Raw genomic sequence first — 24,389 nt, 5'->3', positions numbered from 1 at the left:
ACTTTACGGAGATCTGTATTGAACATTTCGATCAACAAGATGACATGTCATGGTGATATTTATCCTCTATTTGCGCTTATAGAAAAGTGCCCCATTAATTAAGTTCACTCCTTCAATTGCTTGAACAGAAACGTAATTTTCATCAACTTGCTTTACATTGCTAGGGACAGTTCAAACTGTGCGTCTTATTGATTCCGTGCTACATTCAGTTCTTGATTTAACAGAGAGGACCGATTTAATCCTAGCCAAACATTTATAACACCCACCAGCGTCAATTTTCTGTTTTTTAATTTTGTCTGTTTGATTTCAATCTACTTATTAACTTCCCCGTCACAATAGCGCTATACTCTCTGTCAAACAAAATCCTGCAAAGGTGCAGAACTAGCGCGTATCAATCTTGAGTTATCTTTTGACGGAAAAAATATCTGGGTCAGAAAGCCCGGCGTGAAGAAGGTATGACACAACCGTTCTTGTCGCTTACTTTGTTATTAATAGCAGTCATCTACTTTCGAAATACTACTTGCGTTTGTTGACTTAAGTTTATTGGTTACGACCTAAACAAACTACGAAACTGTCCTGGGTTACAGTGACATGTTTCATGTGCTTCGATTGTGATTTGATTTGATGACAATTAAGATTTGTAATTAACTACACGACTATCCTTGGGTAATCTGTCAACGTGCATGTACATTCGATGTGTCTGTTTGCACTGGATCCATTCTACTTCGTCGCTCGCGTTGAAAAGGTTTCGTTTTGGTCTGTGTAAATTCCATTAGCACCTCGAATCACAACATCGATTTGCATTTTGATCAAAAGTGGCTTGAAAGACGAGAACAAACAGTTTTGCGACGCCAGACAGTCAGTGGAACCGCAAGGATGGTAAATGTACTGGTTTCGCTCTGCACGTTCGCTGTAATTTCTTGTATTTGCGATAGCAACGCAGCAGATAAGTTGCTTTACAAAGACGATCCATCTATCCACAACCCGTACCGTCCGCCAGTGAAAGATGATCGTTCAGGAGCCTTTAACATGACAGCGCGACAGGCACTGAAAGCCATCGAAGAGGTGCACAACGGCACTGTCGACTGCACAACAATGCTGGCCGAGAGAAGCTTGAAGCTTTTGTATTTTAAATACGAGAATAGCGTCTACACCGCTCAAGCCAACCTCGCCATTCGCACAGCAAATTTAATCTCCGATCTGTTACCAACGGGCTCCGCTAAAACATTGAATATTTCCGGGAAACCAGTGCTGAAGACGCACAGGGAAGTTCTTCACGCGATTGTAAGGAACAACCTTGAAAATGACCCGCTTATTGTAGGTTCAGCGATCATTTTTGACAATAACAGCTTTATAAACAACTCGTTTTATGCACCGTACGCCTACAGAAACGCAAACGATACTTTCATTAAAGTCACAGATCTGTCTGCCGGCTGGAGTTATCTTCACGAAGCATTTGTGAGGCTAATGAAGTCTAAATCACGCGGAAGGCCTTTTCCGGAGCGAACCACATACTTCTATGAACAAAATGATATTTCTTCCGCACCGAAACGGCTAACACTCACGCACAAGTTTGTGGAGTCTATCGATGGACTATGGAGCCGTCCTTACTTCGAGTGCACCACAGCGAGAGCCTGGTTAATAACGTACACTTCTCCTATACTTGGCAACTGGGACAGTAATGGATCGATCTCCTTCATGTAAGTTTACAGTAGATATCTCCTCTTTAGGTGGTAATATAGATATATAGATAAAAAGATATTCTGTCAAATTACCTGAATTGCGTTTTTTTTCATTTCAGTTTTATTTTATTGTACAATTTTTCTTTTACAGTCAATGTTTATTTGAATTCAAAAGAAAAAACAATGGTTTAATTGATAAATAGAATTTTTTTTTTAGCTCTGGCTTTATAAAAAAGGTAGAAAAGTCAAATAAACTTCACTGCGGGAAATCAATTCAAACACTGACTTTCCTCTGAATCTCAAGGAAACGTTTGCATTCGTACCTGTTCCCTTACTTCCTTTCGACTGAGGCAGCCCAAACTTCTAGTCACAATATTATATCAGTACAATATCGCAAACAAACATGTGATAAAGGATTCGACAACTTATCAGTCAAAGAGAAGAACGTTGTCTTGATGCACTACTCGGATGCATGTGCACAAGCTGAGCTAAGCTAAGTTGTCTTGATGCACTACTCGGAGCTTTTGCACAAGCTAATTCTTTGCAGCTCTAACGAAGAATCATGAATCATATCATAAATACTCTTAAGGGTAATTGACCGAGGCTAGAGAGACAACTACTTTCAACAAGAAAATTGTCGGCACATAACCACTAAAGCCGCAATATTCTGGGCGTGAATACCACTTATATCCTGGATGCACTTGCTTTTAGCCCCTCTCCCAGTACACTGGTTTCACTTTGTTTCCTGTGATTGTACCACTTTGAATGGGGAAAGAGAGTACTTTGTGTAATATAAATATTCCAGACACAATCATTGGTTGATATTCTTACTATTTTTACCTGTTCTGTGACTCTTCCAGGGGCATGACTACAATTGATATCGCTCTTACGAATGTCGACATAAATCAGTGTGACAAGGGGTCTGAGAGCAAGTTTCAGTTCGAAATTTTCGCTGGTACTCATCGATGTAAAAATGAAACCACTCAGGTGAGGCAACTGCACATGTCATGAACTAGTCATTAACACTTTTGCAACATGATGCGCAATTAAAAGTGACCATGAAAAAGTAAAATGACAGCTATCATTGCACACCAGCTAACAAGCAATAAATCACGACACTTAGCTTGTCGTGCGAAAGCTGCATCCCGTTACTTCCGTTTCCTTGCAAAATTTTGCAGCTACCGTCTTGCAACAGTCGGAAGTTTTGCAATCTTAGACCATAGTATTTCGTCAGGATCAGAAGAGACGAGAATTTGGAGAATAAAACTGCCGTAAATTTTACATTGTTTCAAGTTGTTTTCGCCAGTTTTCATGCGCGAACTTGTGTTACAAGCAGCCTTGCTCCCCTCGTCCGATGAAAATCGGTCATAGTACCGTTTGGCACTTGCCCTGTTCACATCATGTACCACATTCACATCAAAAACTTTTAGTTCAACAAGGTTTTGCTGAATGAAAAGCAGCAAGCAGGGACTATATTTTGCATGGGGTTCATGTAATCAGTAAATTCTATTTTCAATGAGCCAAATTTGAGGTCAAGTTTATGCATCTTTCACGAAGGAACAATCTTAAATCGTGCTTAATTAACAAAACAGGTTTAAAACTTTTTATAGCTTGGACTCGATGAGGTATAAGTTTTAGTTTGATATTGATCGATCCCTTTCTTTTCCGTTTTTACCTAAAAAAGTGCCTGCCTGTAACTGGACTCGGTTTCAGAGCCGGTTCCTACAAATGCGTGTGTAGGCCTGGGTACTATTTCCCGAACGTTACCTCTCACGCGAAATATTTCAACGGATCTGAAATCGAGGCCGCAGCCGTTGAGCCAAGTCACAGGTATTACTCGAACCCAGACTCCTTTCAATGCATCAAGTGCCAGCCTGGCTGTGATGCATGCGTGGATGATTCCCCGTGCATTGTAACATTGAACTGGCCGCTAAGGAGAGCGTTGATGGGTTTGACTGTAGTCACTATCCTGGCCGCCATTGGGATAAGTGCGTTTATTTTGTACTTCCGTGAATTGAAGGTGAGTTTCCTGATTAGTAGTGAGTTAGAAATTCCCCACCCTTCTCCCGTCAGTGCTTTCCTACAAAGCTGTAGTTATGGACCACTCCAAAGAGAAAATTTCTCTGCTGGGTGTAGAATTTACCACTGTCGTCTTGGATAGAGCATCGTTTTCCACTAAGGGTTAGAAAATTCGGAGTTGGAGGGATCCAGTAGGGCGGGTGAGTTTGGTGGGGTTCCACAACGTAATTTTTTCTTTAACCTGGTCAGCTGAAAATGCTTAAATCATTATCTCGCTAGAAATGTTGTGGCGAATTTACCGTTAGCTCGCAGTGATGTATTGCTGGCAAATTTCTATACTAAGTCGGAAAGCGCAGTTAGTCAAAAACAAATTAACTGGGTCCATGTGCCTTCTTCTTGCAGGTTGTGAAGACGGCTAGTCCCCATTTTCTTGTCATTATATTAGCAGGATGTATGTTGTCGTATAGCGAGGTTAGTTGAGCTGCAATATGAGTCTTTTAAGACATAACAGCATAACAGGCTGTGCTTTAATCACTGCGTACACGAAATATAGTTGACTCAGGTCAAGGAAAAATGGCCCAGATCAAACAAAACCTAGATTTCGTATCCCTTGAACACATTCAACGCGAATGAAATGTATAATTGGCCTGAAAAGAAAGGGCTATTAACTGAAATACTAAAACGAGACTTAAATGTGTATTCTCCTTAAAATGTTGAAAACAGGCCGTCATGAAGAATGACAGTTGTGCTACTGAACAGTCGAATTTCACACAATGTGTTCTACGCAAAACAGAAAGAACAGCAACATAAGAAAAAGTGATTATTTAGAGTAGTAATCATGATAAGTTCCAATGGCTCCACAGAAGTATCAGTAAAGCCAGTTATAGGCGGCTTAGCGCCTGTCATAAGATCTCTTACCGCTGTCTGTTTAGCCAACGCGCAGGCTGTCGTGTTTGGGTTTCGTCTTTTCGGTACCGCCGCCCATGGAAAAGTTATTGAAATCTCCGGCTATAACTGTGTCTCTGTTTCCGTCGCGTCAGATTCTTGTGCTGTATCCTGAAGCGCAGAATACTTTATGTATCGTTCGTCTTTGGTTTCGCCACATTGGATTTGGACTTGGTTTCACCTCATTGCTCCTCAAAACATGGAGGTGAGTTTCATATTGTTTTTAAACAATTTCCAGGGGTTCAGCCAAAGGAGTTGTTACCCCATAAAACCTGACAATAATATTCATATTGTCCACCGATGTTCACTCTACAGTTACTTTGATAATTACTAGGAAAATTTGTTTGACAATCCGGTACTTCGTAGATCTGTGACCATTTCTCTTATTCTCATGACCTTTACAATTGATTCAAGGATAATAATGTGAGGATAAATTAGAAACCAGTCTCTCACGAATTAGAGGGTTAAGGGCGATCTGAAATTTCTCTTGTGATGATTGTGCAGATAACTGAGTCTGGAAATCATACAGATGTTCCATTAGTTACAAAACAAAAACAAAGATCGTGAGCGGTCGAAGAGTTCCCATCATAAAGTACAGCGTCATTGTTTTAGCCGGTTTTCCCAGTAATTGATCAACTATACTAAGTTTGAAATGGTGATTTGGATTTTTAAGCAGAGTTGATAATGTTATTTGGCAACCGTAAAGAATTTCTAAAGCTGACGTTTCGAGTGTTGTCCCTTTGTCTGAGCCATTTGAGGAATTTATCTTTCAAATGGCACTTTTTCTTTCCACGGTATCAACGAACGCTTTTCATTCAAAAAATTTATACTTTTGTTTTTCACGTTACGCTGTTCTCACTAATATAATGGTGTAGCTTAATTTTTCCATAAAGCACCCACAATTCCTCTATACGCTCTGACGAAGGACAAAGTCTCGAAACGTCCGTCAGCTATAAAACCCTTTACGGCGACCAGTTAACATTATCACCTCAGTTTGTAAAGGCAAATTATCGTGTAATGCCTCCCACCGACGCAACACCACTGTTTCAAATCCCTTAGTTGAGATTTTATAGAAATCAGAACAATAGTTAACTGAATGCGTTTCGAAAGCAAACAGCTCTTATAAAAAATTTAGACATTTTACAGCGGAGTGCGCGGAGCGTGACACTATAACGAAGAGAGTATGGTAACCTACCAAGGCTAGAAACTTGACTTCTCTATCCTTATCTTGCACAAAAATGATCATTTAACTGAAGAGATCAAAAGGAATTTTTGCCTTGTTAATTACTATGTGAATTATTCCAGGTTTCCTCAGACACTTTCCACCTATTTCCTAATAGCGCTTGCATTATCTGAAGATTTTTGGGAGTTTATGAACACAACGATGAAGCGCTCGATATGTGCCACTATGGGTGAACTCAAAATGGTGCTTGGCCCGCCCGTAAAGATTTATGCGAGTGTGGGTCAAATTTCGCTATAGCGCACTTAATTTACCAATCAGAGCGATCGCATCTCAGCCATATAGTTTGTCGAAGTTACCGTATGATGCATAGCGAAGATCGTAACTTTTCTGCTATTTTTTTCTTTTGCAGAATTTCCGTGATATTTCGTGTTAAATCTGCACAGAAGATAAAGCTTACTGATCGCCATCTTCTCCAGCGCCTCGCTCCCATTCTGGCGTTGTACGTGGTTTATCTGCTGGCCTGGTCACTAGCCGGCCCGAGTCACGTGGTAGAAATGAAGATGCCAGGGGATCTTAAGTTCCATGAGTGCTCCTTTGACTGGTGGGACCATGCCATTTTGATATGTAAGTTAAACTTAGGCCTCATTCACTCTACTCAAAAAAAAAACAAAACAAAAAAAAAATACAACGACAACAACAAAAATTACAAAGAAGTAACTTTCTTTCTACGTTTAGGCCTGTAGGTTCACCATCAGTGCTTTTTGTCAATCGCGTTTTGATAATATCCTAGAGAAAATGGATCTCATGCTCCATCATTTGTCTCCTCCCGCATTTTGCATACGTTTTTCCCGCCAGTGCTGAGTAGTTTGTTGAATTTCTTTCTTGCCTTTGTTAGTTGAAATACTCTTCTTGTTCTGGGGAATCCACCTGTGCTATAACGTCAGGAAAGCGCCATCCGCCTTCAACGAGAGCAAGTTTATCAGTTGGTCAATTTACAATTTGACTGTGGTCACTTTCTTCCTCAAAATTACGAGGTATGGTTAATTTTATTACTTAATTCAAATTAAGGAGAATTATTCTCCAGAAACCATTTCTCTACCTATACACGAAAATGAGACACTAGCTGCGTTATGCGACTTCAAAGAGTCACGAATCTCAGTAATTTCAAGACTCAGTAACCTGGCCGCACTCGCATAACTTTTTTGAGTGGCTCCCAAACAACTGCTTCTCTGATCATCGCGGTAAACAAAGTAACACACAGAAATCTTTTTTTTCTCACTTTTGGAGTCAAAAGCATCTTTTTGTGGAGCTCTTTATTGTTCAAGAGATTACCGAGAGAAAGTAAAAGTTAGCTTGGATGAAAGGTTGTGATGTCAAAGGAAAGCTGTCTGGTTGCTAAGCAGTATTCAAAATGGCAGCTTCCATAATCGAATTTTTAACACACTTAAAGGCAACTTTCGAAAGGTGAGGTTATTCCTTGGAATTTACTGGAACTGCCTTCAGTGTCATTCATTCCATACATTTTTAATGGTGAAGATAAAATGATATTGTTTCTGTAGCATATTGTCTCTTTGAAAGATTAGCCTAAAGGATCCAACATCATTCCATATTGTTGAATTGAACTTTATTGAAAGATGTTGATCGTGGTGTCCAAACGAATTTAACATGTTAGATGCAATACTCGGTACAAAGGTCTGGGTATGAACTCTACCCAGATTTCATCGGAAACAAATTCGCACTATATTTTTTTGACCTAAAAATGGCGTAAGATAGATCGCGAGTGAATGATGTTTAGCCTCTGTTGTTGACTCTGCTGGTAATGTTGGCAAAGGAAGATATTGCGTTGTTGATGAGAGAGGGAATTTGGGTTATACCGAGATAACCCCCACTGGCTGACATTTTATCAATCATCTACTTGCCAAATGATGAATTGATATTGCAAGGAAAAGTGGCCGGCTTTTTAATCGGTTATATTAGTTTAAGAGATATTGGAACCTTTCCATTCCGGCGAATTATTTTGTTAAGTCCATTTTACTAAGTACACACAGACGACTTCCAAATGTAGAAGGGTAGCAAAGTGTTCCTTTTGATAAGATAAGATTGAATGTAATATCCTTTAATATTTTGAAATATAACTATGTGTTGATGTTATTCGTGCTAAATTCCACACCTACGTCTGTCCTCTAAATAAAGAAATATCCTTGATGCAGGTTCATGACCTTTGATGGTCATGACGTAAATACAGCAATAATTTGAAGATCTTTGAATATGCAATGGAAAGTTCAATAATGTAGCAACACGTGGCATTTTACATGTGTTCTTGTGAGTAACTATTTTGCGGTGAGCATCTTGAAATCTGGAAACCGCTAGGTGCGTCATTGTTGGTCCACAAACCCTTCCGTCAAAAGCTGTTCTCTGATTATTTTTGATCGAGTGTTTTCGTGAGTTCACAAGAAAGTCAAGTTTATCTTTGGTTTTTAAGAACGAAGTTTCAAGTGGGTGAATTCCTGATATGTTCTCGTTTCGAATGCTCTTAAGGTTTCTTTTTTCGCGTTATAAAATAACTTTTCTTGTATGGCTGTGGGCACGCACACTGAGAGATAGGAATAGATTGCACTTTGCAGTCTACCATAAGATTAAGACTTCTTCTTTACTGAAGAACAGCTGTAAGATTTTGCGATTGAAATATTACTTTCATAAGTGTACTGGTTACTTTCACCGTGTCGGTTAAAAAGAATGCTTCGCCCGGCGAGGTCCTTTATTTTGCTTTTTGAATAAGTTTATTCTGTGAATAAGTACGGTTTCCATGTTGTAAAAGGACACTTCCTTGCTTGCATAAATAAATAAATTTTAAACCTTTCGATCCACGATTCATTCAAATGTTCCCTTCAAAGGAAAGGGAAAATATGATGATGTCTTCAAGTTTCATGTAAGCTTGGGAATGATTTTTCCCTCTGGGTATCAACTATTTTTGTCATTTTGATTATCCACAAAAGAAAAAACTACAAAACACGGACATTTTTCCTTACGTTTCTTTCGAGGAAAAGGATAAAACTTTGCAAAGGATGGCATCGCTTCAAAGGGTGTTTTGAATTGAAATGAATGTTTTGTATGTCTGTGAACAAGGGTTCCATTCATTGACTCTGTCTTTAAGAATTGAATACTCATTTTAAAATGTCGTAGTAAACATGGCGTCACGGTGGGGTAATTACAGATGTCGAACTTTTCAATAAATTGTTACATACGTTGACATCATCATTGTTATTCCCCATATTCTTCTCTGTGCATTTCCATCGGTGACGAACGGAATTCGTTTAACAATCAAAACTTCAATCTTTAGTTCGACTTAAGTTGGCTATCATGCCCTTTATTCTCACGAACTTAATGAATGATTTAGCAGTATGACTGTGAAGAGCAGTTAGATGTTGATCGCTCTCGGGGTTTAAAGAGTTGAAGGAAACGAGTACATAGTGGAAGGCTCAGTGAGTTCGCCAAACGAAAAAGACGCAAGAATAAAATAAGAGCCAAGATGGATAAAGTTCGAGAGGATTTAAGCAGTTTGTTCTTAGAGAATATGCAAAACTTCGGCTTAATTTATCCACATGGACAGTCTGCGACTACGCTTCTTTTGCGTTAAGAAACGGTGTGTACTCTATTGTAAAGATCTCTTTGTCCGTCCACGACTTTGGAGTCAGTACTTTGATTATTCACGTTCGACTGCATTTCAAAAGTACTACATGAACTTATTGGTCGATAGTTTCAGTTTCTTCTTGTCGAAAGTCGCTCACTGTGAATGGAACCACTATGTTACCACTTCTACCTTTTTTGTTCGTTCTAGGTTTCATTCGTTTTTTAACATATTTTAAACGATCGATCTAAAATTAAAGATCCTTATTTATTTCTAAGCTTTCGAGTGTCGTGTTCACCTTGCAATTTGTTTAGGAAGCGCAGAATATAGGAAAACCAAATCACCTTACAGTTTCTCTTCTCGACGCGGACTCTGACTGTTTCTACGACATACACCTGCACTCCTACCCAACTCACAGTATTTCGCTCGCTACAGCTCACTATGCGAGCAATATACTTTTAGCCTCTTGACGATAAACAAAACCATTTATTTCTTGAACGGCCCCTCTATGTTTGCCGTTGCTGTCTTGGAGACAGTCTATCTTAAGCTTTCAACGGAAGGTCTTGTTTGTTTTGTGATATTAACACAATATCAACCAAAAATATGTTAGTATTTTTATATTGATCCTTATCAGAAAACGGTTTGCTAAAATTAATGCGAGTCTGATATAAGTGTGAACAATTTCTGATAGTTTGTGGGTTGGTGAAAGCGCGCACAAGAGGACAGATTGCTTCGACTGATTTTAGCGGCTGGTTCCTCGAACCCAAAGGAGGTAGAAAGGAATTGGCAGAAAGAATTCCTGAGACTAGTCGAATGGTTAATTTTCAGTCCTTAAAACTGGTAGATTTTAGCTAGTTCTCTCGAAGAGGCTGGTTGCAGACTTTTAAATACCCTAAACAAAAGATGATTTTTCTTCCAACCTGTCTCGTGCCATTTGCTGCGCCGTCAGAAGACAAGTTTCAGACAAGATTGGCTGGCGTATTTACGTTTGCGTTGTACTACTTAATCGCATACAACAAGTTATGTCGAAGATACAAATGTAGAAGACTGGCACTAATTTATTAACCAGCAAAGGCAATGAAATCAGTTCTTTAGTTGCCAAAGGTTACGTGCTATGAAGAAAAGCATTTTTGTTAATTGTCTATTCCTAATGATACAATCTGATTGATGTAATTTCCTTCCTGTAACAAAACATTCTTCAATCCAGTCTGGTTTATATCTATTTTTGATCCAAGATATTTTAGATTATATTGAATAAGTGCTGATAATACTTTTGGATGAGATGTGATCAACATCAAGAAAACACAAAAAATAGCAACATGCGGAGAAGAGTGTCGAATTTAACTAATTTTTGGAAAAACCCCATTACTGCCGAGATCTGAATATCAATTAATTGCACTATCTGCAATACATTTTTGCTTTGAGATTTTGATGTTAAATCAAACAATGTAACTCTGTGCAATTTTTTTTCTTTGTTCAAACGCGTGTCGGCTTATAATTGTACAAGAGATTATAACTGATGATAATAGGACTGAGTGGAGTCAAATTCGGTTTATAATCATACGAGCGATAACAAAATCACGAGTATGGTTACAGACCGAATTGGACGAAACGAAATCTTTCTAACAATCAATCATAAAATTGAAATTTCCGAGAAAAGAAGAATGGCCCAGTCATGAAAGAAAGGGAAAATTTGCATTAAAAGACTGACAAAGGAGGCGTAAATTGTTTAATTATTTGATTGGTTGATTTAAACTACAACTTTCAACGTGATTGGCTTATTGAACTGCCTTGTAACAAACTGTCCGATGACAACGTGGCAAGTGAATTAATAGGAAGCAGGAATTTTTGAAACCAATCACAATCGAGGAAACTGTAATTTTTATGACTATAAAACTTTTTATACATAAAATACATACATAAGATATGACCACTTTTTTGAAAATAAAGTAGACGAATAAAGAATTTGATCTTTTTTGGGGTTGCTTAATAGAGATTTCCTCTTGTAGTCTAAGGAGTCGATCAGACGAGCAAAAGCTGGAGTTGGTTCGCTGAGTTTTACCGGCTGTGATAATAAAGTTTGACAGTCGATTATATTTGACAGTATATATTGCATTCAGCTTTGTTTTAATCGTTTTAAGTCTGCGTTTGGTCGCAATGAATGTTGAAAAAACAACAACGACAATAAACAACAGTTAACAACCCCGAAAACACATCCAGATGGATACTTACAACAGCAACCTCGAAACTGGAGACAATCTAAAACTATATACTACGAGCAAGTTTTTAAATCTTAACGCTAATTCTCTGTAGTAGCCCTTCTGTCGTGATTTTTATCCGCTCTTTGTCCGATACCCGCCTATATTTTGCAAGTTTGCACTGGCACCGTTGCTAAGCAACGAAAGGACTACATAGCGCCCTCGCCCTGCTGTCATGGTTGTTTCCGCTGTCCGGAGTCGCTTCTGGCGCACTCACTCGTAAAATAATTATGATAATAATTGCGCGGATGCGACCTAAGGAAATTGTTACCTGTTTATTAAGGAAGTGAAGTATTTAAGGAGTGTTTATTTGATGATGCCGATAGAAGATGAATTGTTTCATCCACCGAAGACTTCGTTGTTTTGGAACTTAACCTTTGTTGACGAATTCGATCGCGATTCAGTGTCTCTGGGTTTGCAAATATAGTAATAGATCATTTTGCCTTCATTGATCATTCCCTTATGATACTTAATCGATTTTATCATTTGAAGGAGCCACTTGAAGTCACGAGTCGTATGTTTATCAAGACAAACATTTACTTCTATGAAGTGCGCGTAAACAAGTCTCTGTTCTCTATCATAAATCGACTATCAGAACAGATCAGGGGTTTTCCGATGGCGCCGGGAAATACCGGAATCTAAGCCTTTAATTGTTTCAGTTTTACTATGGAGACAATAAGGGCTTTTCTTCGGCGACGTTACTACTAAAAGGGGTTTTGTTGCGTTGCCGTTTATGCATATTACAAGAAAAAAATGTTGGCCTTAAATTTTACAAGTTAGTTGTATAATCCATATAAATCTTCTGCGTCTTTGGCAATCTTCAATCTTTTATGGTTTCATCTCGCCTTTGAGATTTATATCTTATTCTTTAAGACATTATCGTCATCTTAATCGTAAGCTGTAAGAAAAAATTGCTTCTTCTCCACGATATTACCGAAGTATCGTTCTTCAGCTCGGTACATACAACTTATGTCATCTGTGGAACTGAAATAATGGGCACTGCTACGCACTTAATTTGACGTAATCATCTGTTGAAAACAAAATGAAACAAGGCACATCAATATTTTTGTCTGTTCATTCGTTTTTTTTCTTTTTATCTCTGGCGTGTACGCGCGTCGAACATTTAATCTTCGGAATTTATCTGGCACCTCTATTATTAGTGATTAACCATTTCCTTCTCTATTTTCGCTTTTCTTAGCCACAATACGAATTTCCACTACGTAAGATATTATTCATTTCCTGCGTTGATCGTTCGCAATACTTATATGAAGGTTTCTTTCATGAAGTCAGTACTTTCCAAACGGAAGGCAATCCCACGTCGCTTTTAGTTTGCTTTTTAATCTTTAAACTGCCGGCTCACCACCTGTCACCGTGAGAAAGCAAAATGTTTGCTTGCGTGGGTGTTCTGTCATTTAACACTTTTAGGGGTTTCCACCATCAAAGACAGAATGATATCGCTTTTGGATTTCCTGGTTAGTCTTGTATTGAGCTGGCTCATTAGAAATTCTATTTATTCCTTGCATAAGCGTTAATTATCGAAAGTTCATTAAGTGCACTCGATAAGCTAAGTAATCATCTTGTCACAAACATCAGCGCCCCTTTATTTTTTTAAATAAAAAAAAAGTTTTGAATGTTTCGAAATCAAGAAAATCTTAAAAAAACTTGCAAGCGGATAAGTGCGTAAAGTCACTTTGAACTAAATGCGCTGTGATTGTTAAGTTTATTTATTTGATTTAATCTTTCTCAATTTTTTCTTTATTTATTGATATCATCATTGTCATTTTGAATGATCGTCTCGTTCCGAACTTGCTGAAGGAGGCAAAGAATCATGGAACGAAAGTGGTGTACACGTATGGATTGAGGCGATACGTGCCCTTCGATGTATTAAGGAACCCTTGCGTCACCAAACGGCTTATATCGCTTACAAGCCTCATTTGTTCTGCGTGTGAAATACTTCCACTTTCTCTGAAGCAGCGAGCAAAGTTATAACTTAATGTTGCTTTAATTTGCCATTGACGGAGTTAATTGTTTCGTTACGCACGTCATTGGTGAAAAGAACGTTACATCAATGGAACGTTCGGGAAAACACGCGACGGTGGAACTCTATTCACGCCACGAGGAACTAATGCATTTTGGAACGTATCACTACTTCATTCTCTTGGGCGACTGTACGAGAACTTTTTTTGCAGTCACGGGCTACTAGCAACCTTTATATCCGATCTAAAAATATCACTGTGTCAAACAATGAATAATTATGATATCGTCACGAGCTAATTGTCATGTTTAGACCAACTTTGTCCGAAGGAACGCTAAGAAGCGTTGACAGATGCTGGGGGGAAATGGTCGATGGATCTTTCCTGAAAAATCTTTTGATTTCCGTGCGGTTTTTCTTCTTCTTCAGAGGATCAAATTTTTAGGCTTGAAAAAGGCGTGAGTGACAACCAAACTGCGTGACCCCCGTCGAGTGTTTATTATTGTGAGAGAATTTTATGACGTCAAACGGTCTTTTTATAAATAAGCCCACTCATTGCAAGCATCGAATCATTCATTATTTCACAAGCCTCTTCTTGTGTGGATCAAAGCTTCCAGTGCGTCCTGGCACGAAGTGTCCGTGTTTCTCTTTACTCAAACGCACACACAAGCTGGCCATTTATTAGGCCGTAACTAAGGGAATCCCACACTGTTCTTCTACTTCTGAAAGGGAAAGGTGAGTAATGTGTTAAAGTAATGTGTGAGTAATTATTTCGTCCATTATTTTAAGAATTGGATTTTGTGTTTGTACGAAATTTTCGCAAGTGCAAAGTCCGCACGGTACGCCGTTAACCTCTGTTAAACAGCCATCGATATCTGTTTGAACGTGAAACTCTCCTAAAATCAGATGTGTGTGGACATGTATTTTACTCTATTTGCGGTTTTAATCTTGTTTGATTACACATGTCTCTCTGAGTGACTGACTGTGTGAATATTACTTACCGACTCGTTGATGTTTTTAATTTAACTCAAACAAATATGCCTTCGAAAAATTTTTATGCCCGTTCTATCCTCTTTTGGCGATCTTATCACCCTTAAGACACAGTGTATGTCTGTGTGAATTGAATCAGCTGTGATGAACTTTGAATGCAATTTGAATATTGGTCGAAGATTTTCGGGACTTGGAAATATAGAGTTCAATTATGTACCTTTTTTTTTACTTTGACCTTTTCACTCATACGAAACCACAGCTTAATTTCTAGCTTTTCTGAAGTTCATTGTTGTTCGTTTTAATGCAATATAAATTTCTACTTTCGAATACGTATTTCACAACGCGAAATCGAAACATGAAAAATTTCATTCTGTACTTTTCGCTCTGACAATAACACGAAATGACGTCATCGGTATCAAACACGTCTGCTAGCGTTGGTTAATAATTAAATGTTATCGAATACTAAATACAGGCTGATCAGTACAACTCCGAGCTTAGCGGCGGATACCGTGTTGGGATGCCAATTCTTCGGCGGAAAAACTGAATATTAATGTTGTGTTATCGCGATGTTTTCTTCTCTAGATGAGAGAGTGTTTTAAAATTCGCATAATGGGATGCTTGCCGTCTCGACGACAGGACGAAGAGACTTCTCCGAAGGAAAACTCTCCGTCGAATAAAGCATCTGGAAAGCGTTCGAATCGAACACAGGAGAAGGGAAAAAAGGACAAAGCGACACTCGCTCCGACGATACAAATGGTCAATGCAGACACCTTGAAACTTTTACAGGAAATCGGCGAACTTAAGATGTTTCAAACAGCGAGTGATTCCGATCACAAGAAACATATAGACTTGCATCATGACATAATGTTAGCCTTAGAGAACCCAACTAAAGCGAGCAACGCCGTCACGTCAGTGTCAACTGGGGCATCAAGCAATGTGATATAAAACCGGTTGGAAACCACTGAAGTTTTACCAGTGAAACTGACCAGAAAATAACATCGTTTTGTGGAATCGACGCGTTAAATTTATTCATGGCTTCTTGGACTCGCTTTATCGCTCGAAGAATATTGTGAAATGCGAACAACCTATGAACGAGAACAGGATGCAATTTTTCCTCGATGAATTTTTTTTGTGGATATTTATTGTCGATCTGTTTTAGTGGGTTTCATAACTGCTGCCTTGTGAACTACATGTCTTGCTGAATCGGATATGGAAAGCAGCCAGATATTCCCTTTGAAGAAAGTGGAAAATGGCCAAAATAGCAAGCAAGCAGGTCGACGTTGTGGCCACAATTCCTCACGGGCCGATATCAGGGCTGCACCGAACGAGAGGCGAATTTCGATTGGGCTGTTTTCAAGGTGAAATATAACGAGGAAACAAGGGCAGTTACAAGACGCGAGTATCTGTTTTACCGAGACAACACGAAGCCAACAATTAAAAATGTTCAATTTAAGAATGAGTTTATTTAGCGACTTATCGCGGAAACCGGTTGAATTTTCAATAAAAAAGGCCCTTGCAGTGAACTAAGGCAAGAAGCATGTAAATACAAAATTCGTTCCATTAATATTCATACACTATAATGCAGAATTCTATTTTCTTTTAAACAAACAGACGGCATATGTTCATTCATTCGTTTTACAATTGGAAACGTTTGCGAAATTTTATTCACTAGCTATCGTCTGAAAAATCAATCTTTTTATCAATGGGTTTTGTGATCGCTAATGCATACAGCTCTTTTTTGTTGCCGAAGCAAAAAAAAACTTCCTTGTCGAGCTGCCGTAAAAGGTGTATTGTTAAAACCGAAGATAATATTTTCGAGTTTATACAATTTTGGTGATAGGAAAAACTCCTCGACAAAAAAGAATCGCGACCGCCACAGCGCGCAAAACAGTTGTAATGATAACAATGATAAACATTGGAATAAAAAGTGCGGGGACGAAACTCCACCGCGTATAATTTGGTTGAAACCGCCCTACTTCATTCCACTCTGTCGCTGGACGAAATAAACAGAACGGTGAAAATTAACAAAAAAAATTCATCAAATTTGCATACAAGTCGTAAAGTTGATTAAAAATTTGACAAAAAACATGGAAGTACATTTGATGGTTTTTCAGCAATATTTCTTGTTAACTATTTATTCGTGACAATGAAAAATCTTCCATGTACAGAAACTATATAATAAAACTCAGTTTTGAAGACGAGTATCAATCCTTGTTATTTATTGAACGAGTGACTAATTTTAGGTTATTCAGTTCCTTAATAATGCGTATTACGCGACCAACAATGTACGCGATATATGTTTTTGCCGACTCGACTAGTTTCCATTTAATTTTGCCCTTACTTTAATTAACAACACCTAGATTGAATCAGTAACTTTTTAAGTAAACCTTAATACTGTATAGCCCATGTTTTTAATTTTTAACACTCAGTTCCGAACAAATACATGTCACTTTCTCCGTCAGTGTCCTTTATTGAAGCATGTGTTCGTCTTTTAATCCACCTTTGACAAACACCCTTTTTTCGACGATGGAATATTCTCTCCAATGTTTTCCTTTAACTTAATCGACACTTACTCGCTGGCTTTCACAGGGACAGTTTTTTACACTTCTCTTCTATCCTAAATGAGAACTTTAGGGCGTTAAATCGCAATTCTTCGACCTGGAAACACTTAGGCTAATTTTTTCACAATCCGTGTTAATCTCTTCTATCTTAAACCTTTTTTAGTATCTTTTATTTGTTTGCGTACCCTACCAAAAGATTATTTCAAAGTCTAATTTTTATTAGAGGCATATCTTTATTAAATTCGCAACGACACCCATTTTAAGGTGACGTTGCCTGCTGCCTTTAATAAGAATGTAGACGAAAGCTTTAAGCCAGCTAGCTTCCTCATTAAATTCAACTTTTTTAATCCAGTAATTTTTCGCTGTACTTAAATGAGGTTAGCTCTTGCATTTATTTTAAAGGGAGAGAGGACCTACAAGAATGCTTTAGTCTTGTAAAATATGTACAGAAAAGACAATTTGTGGTCTGTTTGTTGACTGGTTGATCGCAAGCTTCGGCTCAAACTTGAATAATTCAACCCTTCTTAATACAATAGTGATTAACTCTTGCAAACGGAATGATCTTGTGAATGACAACTTAATGTGCTTTACACTTTTAAAAATTAATCACTATTCGCGATCACGTTTCGTGGCTGAAAACATGTGAATTGCTCCTCGGACGTGCATAAACATATCTACTGCACGAGAGGCCTTTTGTAACGTTTTAGCGGACAAAGTATCTCTGACATTTTACGTCATGCAAGTTTCTTAATTTCTCCTTTGTCACGTACTCCCCCTCCGCGTGACCACTTTTTTACTTGCTTGCAGAATTGTTACCAGGTAATGATCTTTATTGACGCATTGTGTCCGAAGTCAATCTCCTCCCACACGTTTCACGAATCTTTATTTTAACATTTAACTTTTTTTTTTTTTATCTTCTTTATTTCATCGAAATAATGAAAAGACTTATCTTAATTTTGACAATTTTGGCTTGACAAGAATTATTACTTGTTAAAAGGCAGTGGAGGAATTATTTCCACTGTCATTTTGATGCTATGTAAGATAAATGTTAATTAATAACAGCGATAAAAAAAGGCAAAAAAAATTGCCATACTTCTATCTTTCTCGCCATATTTCTTGAAAGAGACTTGTATAATATAAAATATTATAATATAAGATAATAGATAGTTATGGTATTAATGATAATAATAATAATAATTATAATAATGATAATATTAATAATAAATGATTATTGTAAGAATGAAAGATATTATCCCGTGTGAATTAAAGTTATTTAATGGTTGGATTATGAAACTTTTAGGTACAAACTCACTTTAGTTCCTCTTGGAATAATTCGTATGGCAGGGACAATGAACCGTTTATTTTGATAGCCTTGGAAATTCATCTTTTATTTTCCTTTCGTTTCTGTTTCGTATTTATTGTTATTATCAGAATCAAACGTATGCCTATACTCCACACAGCCTTGGTAGAAATCTTTATTTGGTCTTTCCTATAATAATTTATTTATTTGGGCTTATTTTTGTTTCCTTCCTAGAATTAAGGTGTAAAAATCTTACTGATGATTTCTATTTTAAACATAATTAATCAAGTTATTTGGTCTTTGAAAGCATTTGATTGGTTTCCTTCCGGAAATTGACAGGTGGAACGTCACTTTCTGACAGGCCGCACGTTCTTGTAAATATGCAATGAGGTCCCGTATTAACAGTCAATTAATTCTTCGTTTTCAATGCTCGTATAATTTTGTAAGGCGAGGCAATCATGCGAATACTTTCGAATTATTTTTGCTATATTTGCCTTTTTCCTCTCTGAAATTTATAGTGCACCGCTCATCATTCGCGTCGAAGCGAGTTTAATAAGCTTAAAATCTATTCATGATGCATTTTACTTGTTGGGATTTTGGTAATGGTTTTAATTTCGTGCCCGCTGTGCGTTTTGGCTGTTTCAATAAACATGAGTCACAATAGATATTGTCAATATAGCCACACTATGTCAAGTTTAATTGGGAGGCAACCTCATGCAGTACGGTTGAACACCGTAAAGGGTGTTGTATTCTATTCTCTCGATGTCTTTGCTTAGGGTTAGGGTTTTTTTGCTTTTTCTAATATCCTTTTCCAACCCTAAACCTTATAGAAACCTTTGTGAAAACTATTGAAAGCAAACTTGCTCAAGGAATATGAATTTTTAATTGAAGTTGAGGGAAACTATTTAGGGATTATTTGGCTACTTTTTTTGTTTTTGTTTTTTTTTTTTCGTAATTGGTTTTCGTCATTCTCTCGGACAAAGGGCTAACCCTTGAAACATCAGCTTAAAAAATTCTTTACAATGGCCAATTTAAATTATCAAGTCAGTAGATAAATTCAAAATACACCACAGTTTCTTTAGAAATTTAATCCCCTTTATACATTCGAATACTTTTGTTGCATGTGACGGCGCAGATTTTTGTCCGTACCTCTTGGGGACCTTGTGGTGACTATTTAGAAATTGGCCGAGCCATTGTCTTTCGCAGGTTGAAAGAAGTGTCACATTTTTAAGGCTCTATTTAAATGGATGCTTAGGATACAGAAGTGAATGGGTAATTTTTTTTTTAAGGTAATGCATCTGTTTGCGCTGATTGTCAAGTTACCTACGTAATCCATTGCTTTATTACAAGCAATGTGCGTCAGCATTTGCGTTCAAGTGATAGTTATGACTTCGTGCAGCTGACGAGGAAAATTATCAATTAATTTATGAATATTCTCGAACCTGTTTGGTTTTTTTCTCTAATAAAAAGGCTTCTGATGCTATTGCAATTGTAAAACTTAACTGAGAAGGCCGCTTGATTAGGAAAACGCCGCTGTTATGAAGCCATTCACTCAAATAGAGGTTGCGAGGCAGTACTTTTGCGCTGTACTTTTGGCTCTTCAGATTCAAATTTTCGTATTTAAACGAAGCCTTATAACAGGTGAACCACAGCAATATTTTCTATTTTGCTATATTTACTATTTAGCTGATCTCTCAAATAGTTCCGGCTATAGTAGGCAGGGTAAGGAGGTTTAGTTTTAAGTTATTTCAAAAAAACTTTGTGAAGGACCATTCAGACGAGCTCAAAGCGATCGAGCCAACATTTTACGTGCTCAAAGCCATAAAACTACCATTTTGTTATTCATGTCATGTGCGTTCGTGAGATTTCACTCACTAAGTGAAAAACTTTTAAGTTATCTGTTCACGAATTACCATCCAGCCCCTTTTAATGCATATGTCCAAGAGATAACCGGCTTTTTAGTGAAATACTTAGCTGTCTATCATTAAGTGTTTTAGCTTTCTGTCCACGCACAGATGTCTTCTAATTTAAAAATTTCCCTTAATTTTGCACTCGCGGTCATCAGTTTTTCGGTTTTTATGATGAAGTTTTCTATCCTTGTTATCTAAAAATGGAAAACGTGCTCAGATTTCAGTAAAGGCCCCCTTTAATCTTATACCGACCTTTTAGGCTAATTGAGTCATCCATGCAAGCAGCCGAAAACATCAAGGCAAAACCGACAGGTCACTTTCACGAACAGACTTTGTGAGACTTGACTGAAAAACAGCTCTTTAGTTGACTGTGATAATGAGTGAGGTTCTCAAAACGTCAGCTATTTAAACCGACAACACTAAGTCCTCCCCTGAGCTGATCTGACCCGGACAATCAGACCACGCGATCAGAAGCAAAATATTTCCCAACACTCTGTCCATTGGTCTCAGTCTTCAGTCTTCTGTCTTAGAACGCACAACGAAAAGCAGATTAGGAAATGAACAGACGTTAGGACATTTTGACTTGGCAAACTGGTGATGTAACAAAGTATGAAAAAGGCTGAGGGATGATACACCTGCTTTCTAAACAATCTAAAAAACCTTTTAAACGGCAGTCATAAAAATAATAAGGACAGCTGCAGCAATGGAGACAGACTCAGAAAAGGAAAGAAAAACTTTAAGTTTAATGCAAAGATAATTTCCAGTAGGTGGAGAGGAGAGACCTCCAAAATGTGTCTCGCTCCTGACGTGTGGCTTAGTAACTCAGTTGGTAAAGGCGCCCGACTAGTATCTGGGAGGCCTGGGTCGGAATATTTTTCAGTCTCCTTCTCAACAATTGCTAAATTTTCAGATCATCGCTTTACTTGACGTTAAGACTTGTAAGCAATCCGATATTTGGGCAGTTTACCCATTTCCTCTGTTTTATCATGATTTATTTTACTTGTAATTGACGTCTTTTAGCTGAAGGATTTGAAAAACCTTTTTCCCTGTGGTTTATTGCAGGCTTTTCATTGGGGACCTGGCGGGACCTGATATGATTTACCTGCTGGAGTTCTTCAGAGTTCAGCTTGCTGTGTCCGTTTTGGTTGGGCTCGTATTTGTTCCCAAGGTGAGAATCTTAGTGAGGAGAAGCTAAAAACATTTTCTTTAAACCTTTTGACTCCTAAGAGTGACCAGTATCTAACTTTTCCTGACAATATCACTGCTAAATCACAGTTGAAGGTCACAAGAATAACGAAAGTGATCACCAACTAAAGAAACTCCTGATTGTCAAACAACTTCTCCTATAGGCACTTAAAGAAATGTATAGAGAAGAGAATAGAGAATATGCATACTGATGTTAGAGTTAAAAGGGATGAAAGAATTGCTTGGGCGCTTTTCGTTTGATTGTTGTTGTTTTTCTTTCGAAGAGGACTAAGTGATGTAGGAGCACAGCGAGGACACAATGGTGGCAGTGGCAAAGATAGGATAAAATTAAACAGCTCTGCCTTCTCCTCTAACCTACTTTGTTTGGTCGGGAACCTGCCCACTGGCCTAGGCCTCTTCCCCAGGAGGGAAGGGACTCACCAGACCTCTGCTCTTTGTGATCGTTTGCCAGAGTCACTCGGGGTAGAGATTCGAGAAACGTTTGTAAAGGAGATACTACGGGAATGATAAGGAGATCCAGTATCGGTTTTCTTTTTTTTTTCCTTTTTTCCTCTTCCTTTTTTTAATTTTTTTTTAAAATTTTTTTCGCCATTACTTTTTTTTCTCTTATTTTGGTAGGGGGGAGGGGGGGGGTGCCTAGGTGGTAGGAGGGTAGGCAGGGCTTCAATGGCTCGTTCTTTTCCAACGAGTGCTTCAGGTTCGAGCCTTAACTGGCTCACTCATTCTCTTGTGTTTCCTTGATAAGCAATCCATTCTTACATGACCTATCTCCATGCACGATTATAAAGTGGAACTGCCAGAACACCCGAAGAAATAGTGATATTTGCTCTTTCATTTACTCGTGGTATTTACCTTTGTTTACCAGGCATCCTGTCCAGAAGGAGTAAGAATACTTCAACTCGCCTCGTGCATTAAAAACCGGAATAGGTTTCGGGTTGAATAGATCACCATGCTCTCTCTTATGTGATATCTACACAAGTTTTTGTAAATACTTTTACATAATTTAATGCTGTCTTGCAGATTATTCGTGTGATTAAGGGACGCGGAGACGTATTTGATACTAGTGGTAGGATTGCGTCTATAAAAGGGGCTGCCCTCAATATGGCAACTGGACAGTCCTCTGAAGGGACGGTGAACTTGAGCCAAGAAAATGAAGATCTTAAGGTAAGTGTTTATTTAAGTCATCTTTCCAAATTATTGTGAGCTTACAAGGTATAAATAGAAGTAAAAACCATTTCCGTGGTCTATTCCACACCCCCCTCCCCCCCTCCAAGCATCATGAACAGCATCGCTAAAATGACTGATAAAAAGTTTCCAGTCTATTAACCTTCTACAGGGATGCAAAGGTGATGGGAAATCTAGGTCACGGAAATTGGGGGTTCGTCGCTAACAAAACTTTCAGAATAACTTAAACGCTTTTTTTAGGGTACTGAAAACCAGAAGTGCTCTGATAGAATAATCTGCTCTCACATTTTACAACTAACTCCTTAATCGTGGGTTATGGAAAACATCTAGGTCTTCCAAACGGTTACTGAGGTCAAAAGAGTATGAAGCTTGCATTAGTAAGATCGTAACTATGCTAAAAAATTTACAGTCTAAATTTACAATGTTGCGAAACCTCGAGGAATTCTAGAAGATCTTATGTTATTTGTACTATTTGTTGCTTTTTCTTATCCCGATTGGCCCTGAAGAGCCATTTTGGGAAAATGGTCAAATAAGAAATTATTGATCAAATATTCTCAAACTGTGACTTAAGAGCCTTAAGGGGGCGCCGACCAACCTACTCAAACTTACAATGAATAACTCAGCTTAAAATGAAAACCCTTTTATTGAAATTATTGTCAGATCAATGTCAGTATCTACGAAACTGCGCCCCCTACCCCTACCCTAACCAGACAACTATCAACTGATAACAAGTCAGGGCTAATTTTGGGTCAGGGGAGGGGTAGGTGCGCAGTTATTCAGATACTGACATTGATCCAAATTGTCACCTGTTGATTTTCAGGAGGAGATACGTAAACTTTATGGTCAGCTTCAACAGATGAAAACCGCCAACATGGAGGCTGGAAACAGGCATCTGGGTCGGTCTTCATCCCTCCTGTTTGGCGGATCCACTCCATCACTCTTGAGCTCAACACCTAACAACAACGGAAGCATGGCTTGTTTGGTGAGCTCTGTAAGAGAGAAACGACCGCAAAGACACTCGCCAGCGGCTGAACTTACGAGCGACTTTGTTTGACGACGGTTCCTTAGGACAATGCTTTGGTAGCATATCTCCTCAAAGATTTTACATTTTTGCATCCTCGTGTTCCTCATTTTCCTTTGATCATGTTTTTTATAGATCTTCGAAATCTACAAAAGAGTGGAACAAGACACCACGTTAATTGCTTATTACCAAAGTCAATACCTTAAATCAAACACGAATCACCACTTAATGCCAACATTTTTTAACATTTTGCCATTGATTGTCACAATCATTACTCAAGCCATGTTTCTTGTTGATTAGATAGCTTAAAATTCCATCACCATGCATGCATCTCTTGTATAGAACGCTACGAATAAAACTGATATAGACTGTTTTCTTATTCCTGTATAGTTGATCATTTTTGTTGAGTCGTCTGATATCATGATTCTCTTGTAAAGGTTAGAGCAATTGTTCGCCGCTAATTTGAATTGATTTCCCTATAACCCCATGTTATTCTAAAACAAAGCCGCAGTCTCGGAATAAATGTAGG

At 38.1% G+C, this 24,389-nt stretch overlaps 1 protein-coding gene across 1 annotated transcript; it reads left to right on the top strand.

The window, feature by feature from the left end:
• The first annotated feature begins 590 nt into the window (after window positions 1-590).
• LOC131799357 (probable G-protein coupled receptor CG31760) lies at window positions 591-24,233 on the top strand. Its single transcript, XM_059117079.2, has 10 exons — window positions 591-1,700; window positions 2,543-2,669; window positions 3,367-3,702; window positions 4,104-4,172; window positions 4,742-4,851; window positions 6,239-6,453; window positions 6,725-6,863; window positions 21,511-21,616; window positions 22,675-22,818; window positions 23,660-24,233. Exons 1-10 carry the CDS (start codon window positions 877-879, stop codon window positions 23,891-23,893), a joined length of 2,304 nt encoding a protein of 767 aa, XP_058973062.2. The 5' UTR covers window positions 591-876; the 3' UTR covers window positions 23,894-24,233.
• Window positions 24,234-24,389: the final 156 nt, after the last annotated feature.

Source organism: Pocillopora verrucosa, chromosome 5, assembly GCF_036669915.1.
Source record: "Pocillopora verrucosa isolate sample1 chromosome 5, ASM3666991v2, whole genome shotgun sequence".
Taxonomy (NCBI): domain Eukaryota; kingdom Metazoa; phylum Cnidaria; class Anthozoa; order Scleractinia; family Pocilloporidae; genus Pocillopora; species Pocillopora verrucosa.
The sequence above is the reverse complement of the archived record's forward strand: the minus strand, read 5'-3'. Positions and strand labels throughout refer to the sequence as shown.

Coding starts and splice junctions, on each gene's coding strand:
- LOC131799357 (XM_059117079.2), top strand. CDS start 877: ATGGTAAATGTACTGGTTTCGCTCTGCACGTTCGCTGTAATTTCTTGT. Junction 1,701..2,542: donor AATGGATCGATCTCCTTCAT/GTAAGTTTACAG, acceptor TGACTCTTCCAG/GGGCATGACTACAATTGATA. Junction 6,454..6,724: donor GGACCATGCCATTTTGATAT/GTAAGTTAAACT, acceptor TGCCTTTGTTAG/TTGAAATACTCTTCTTGTTC.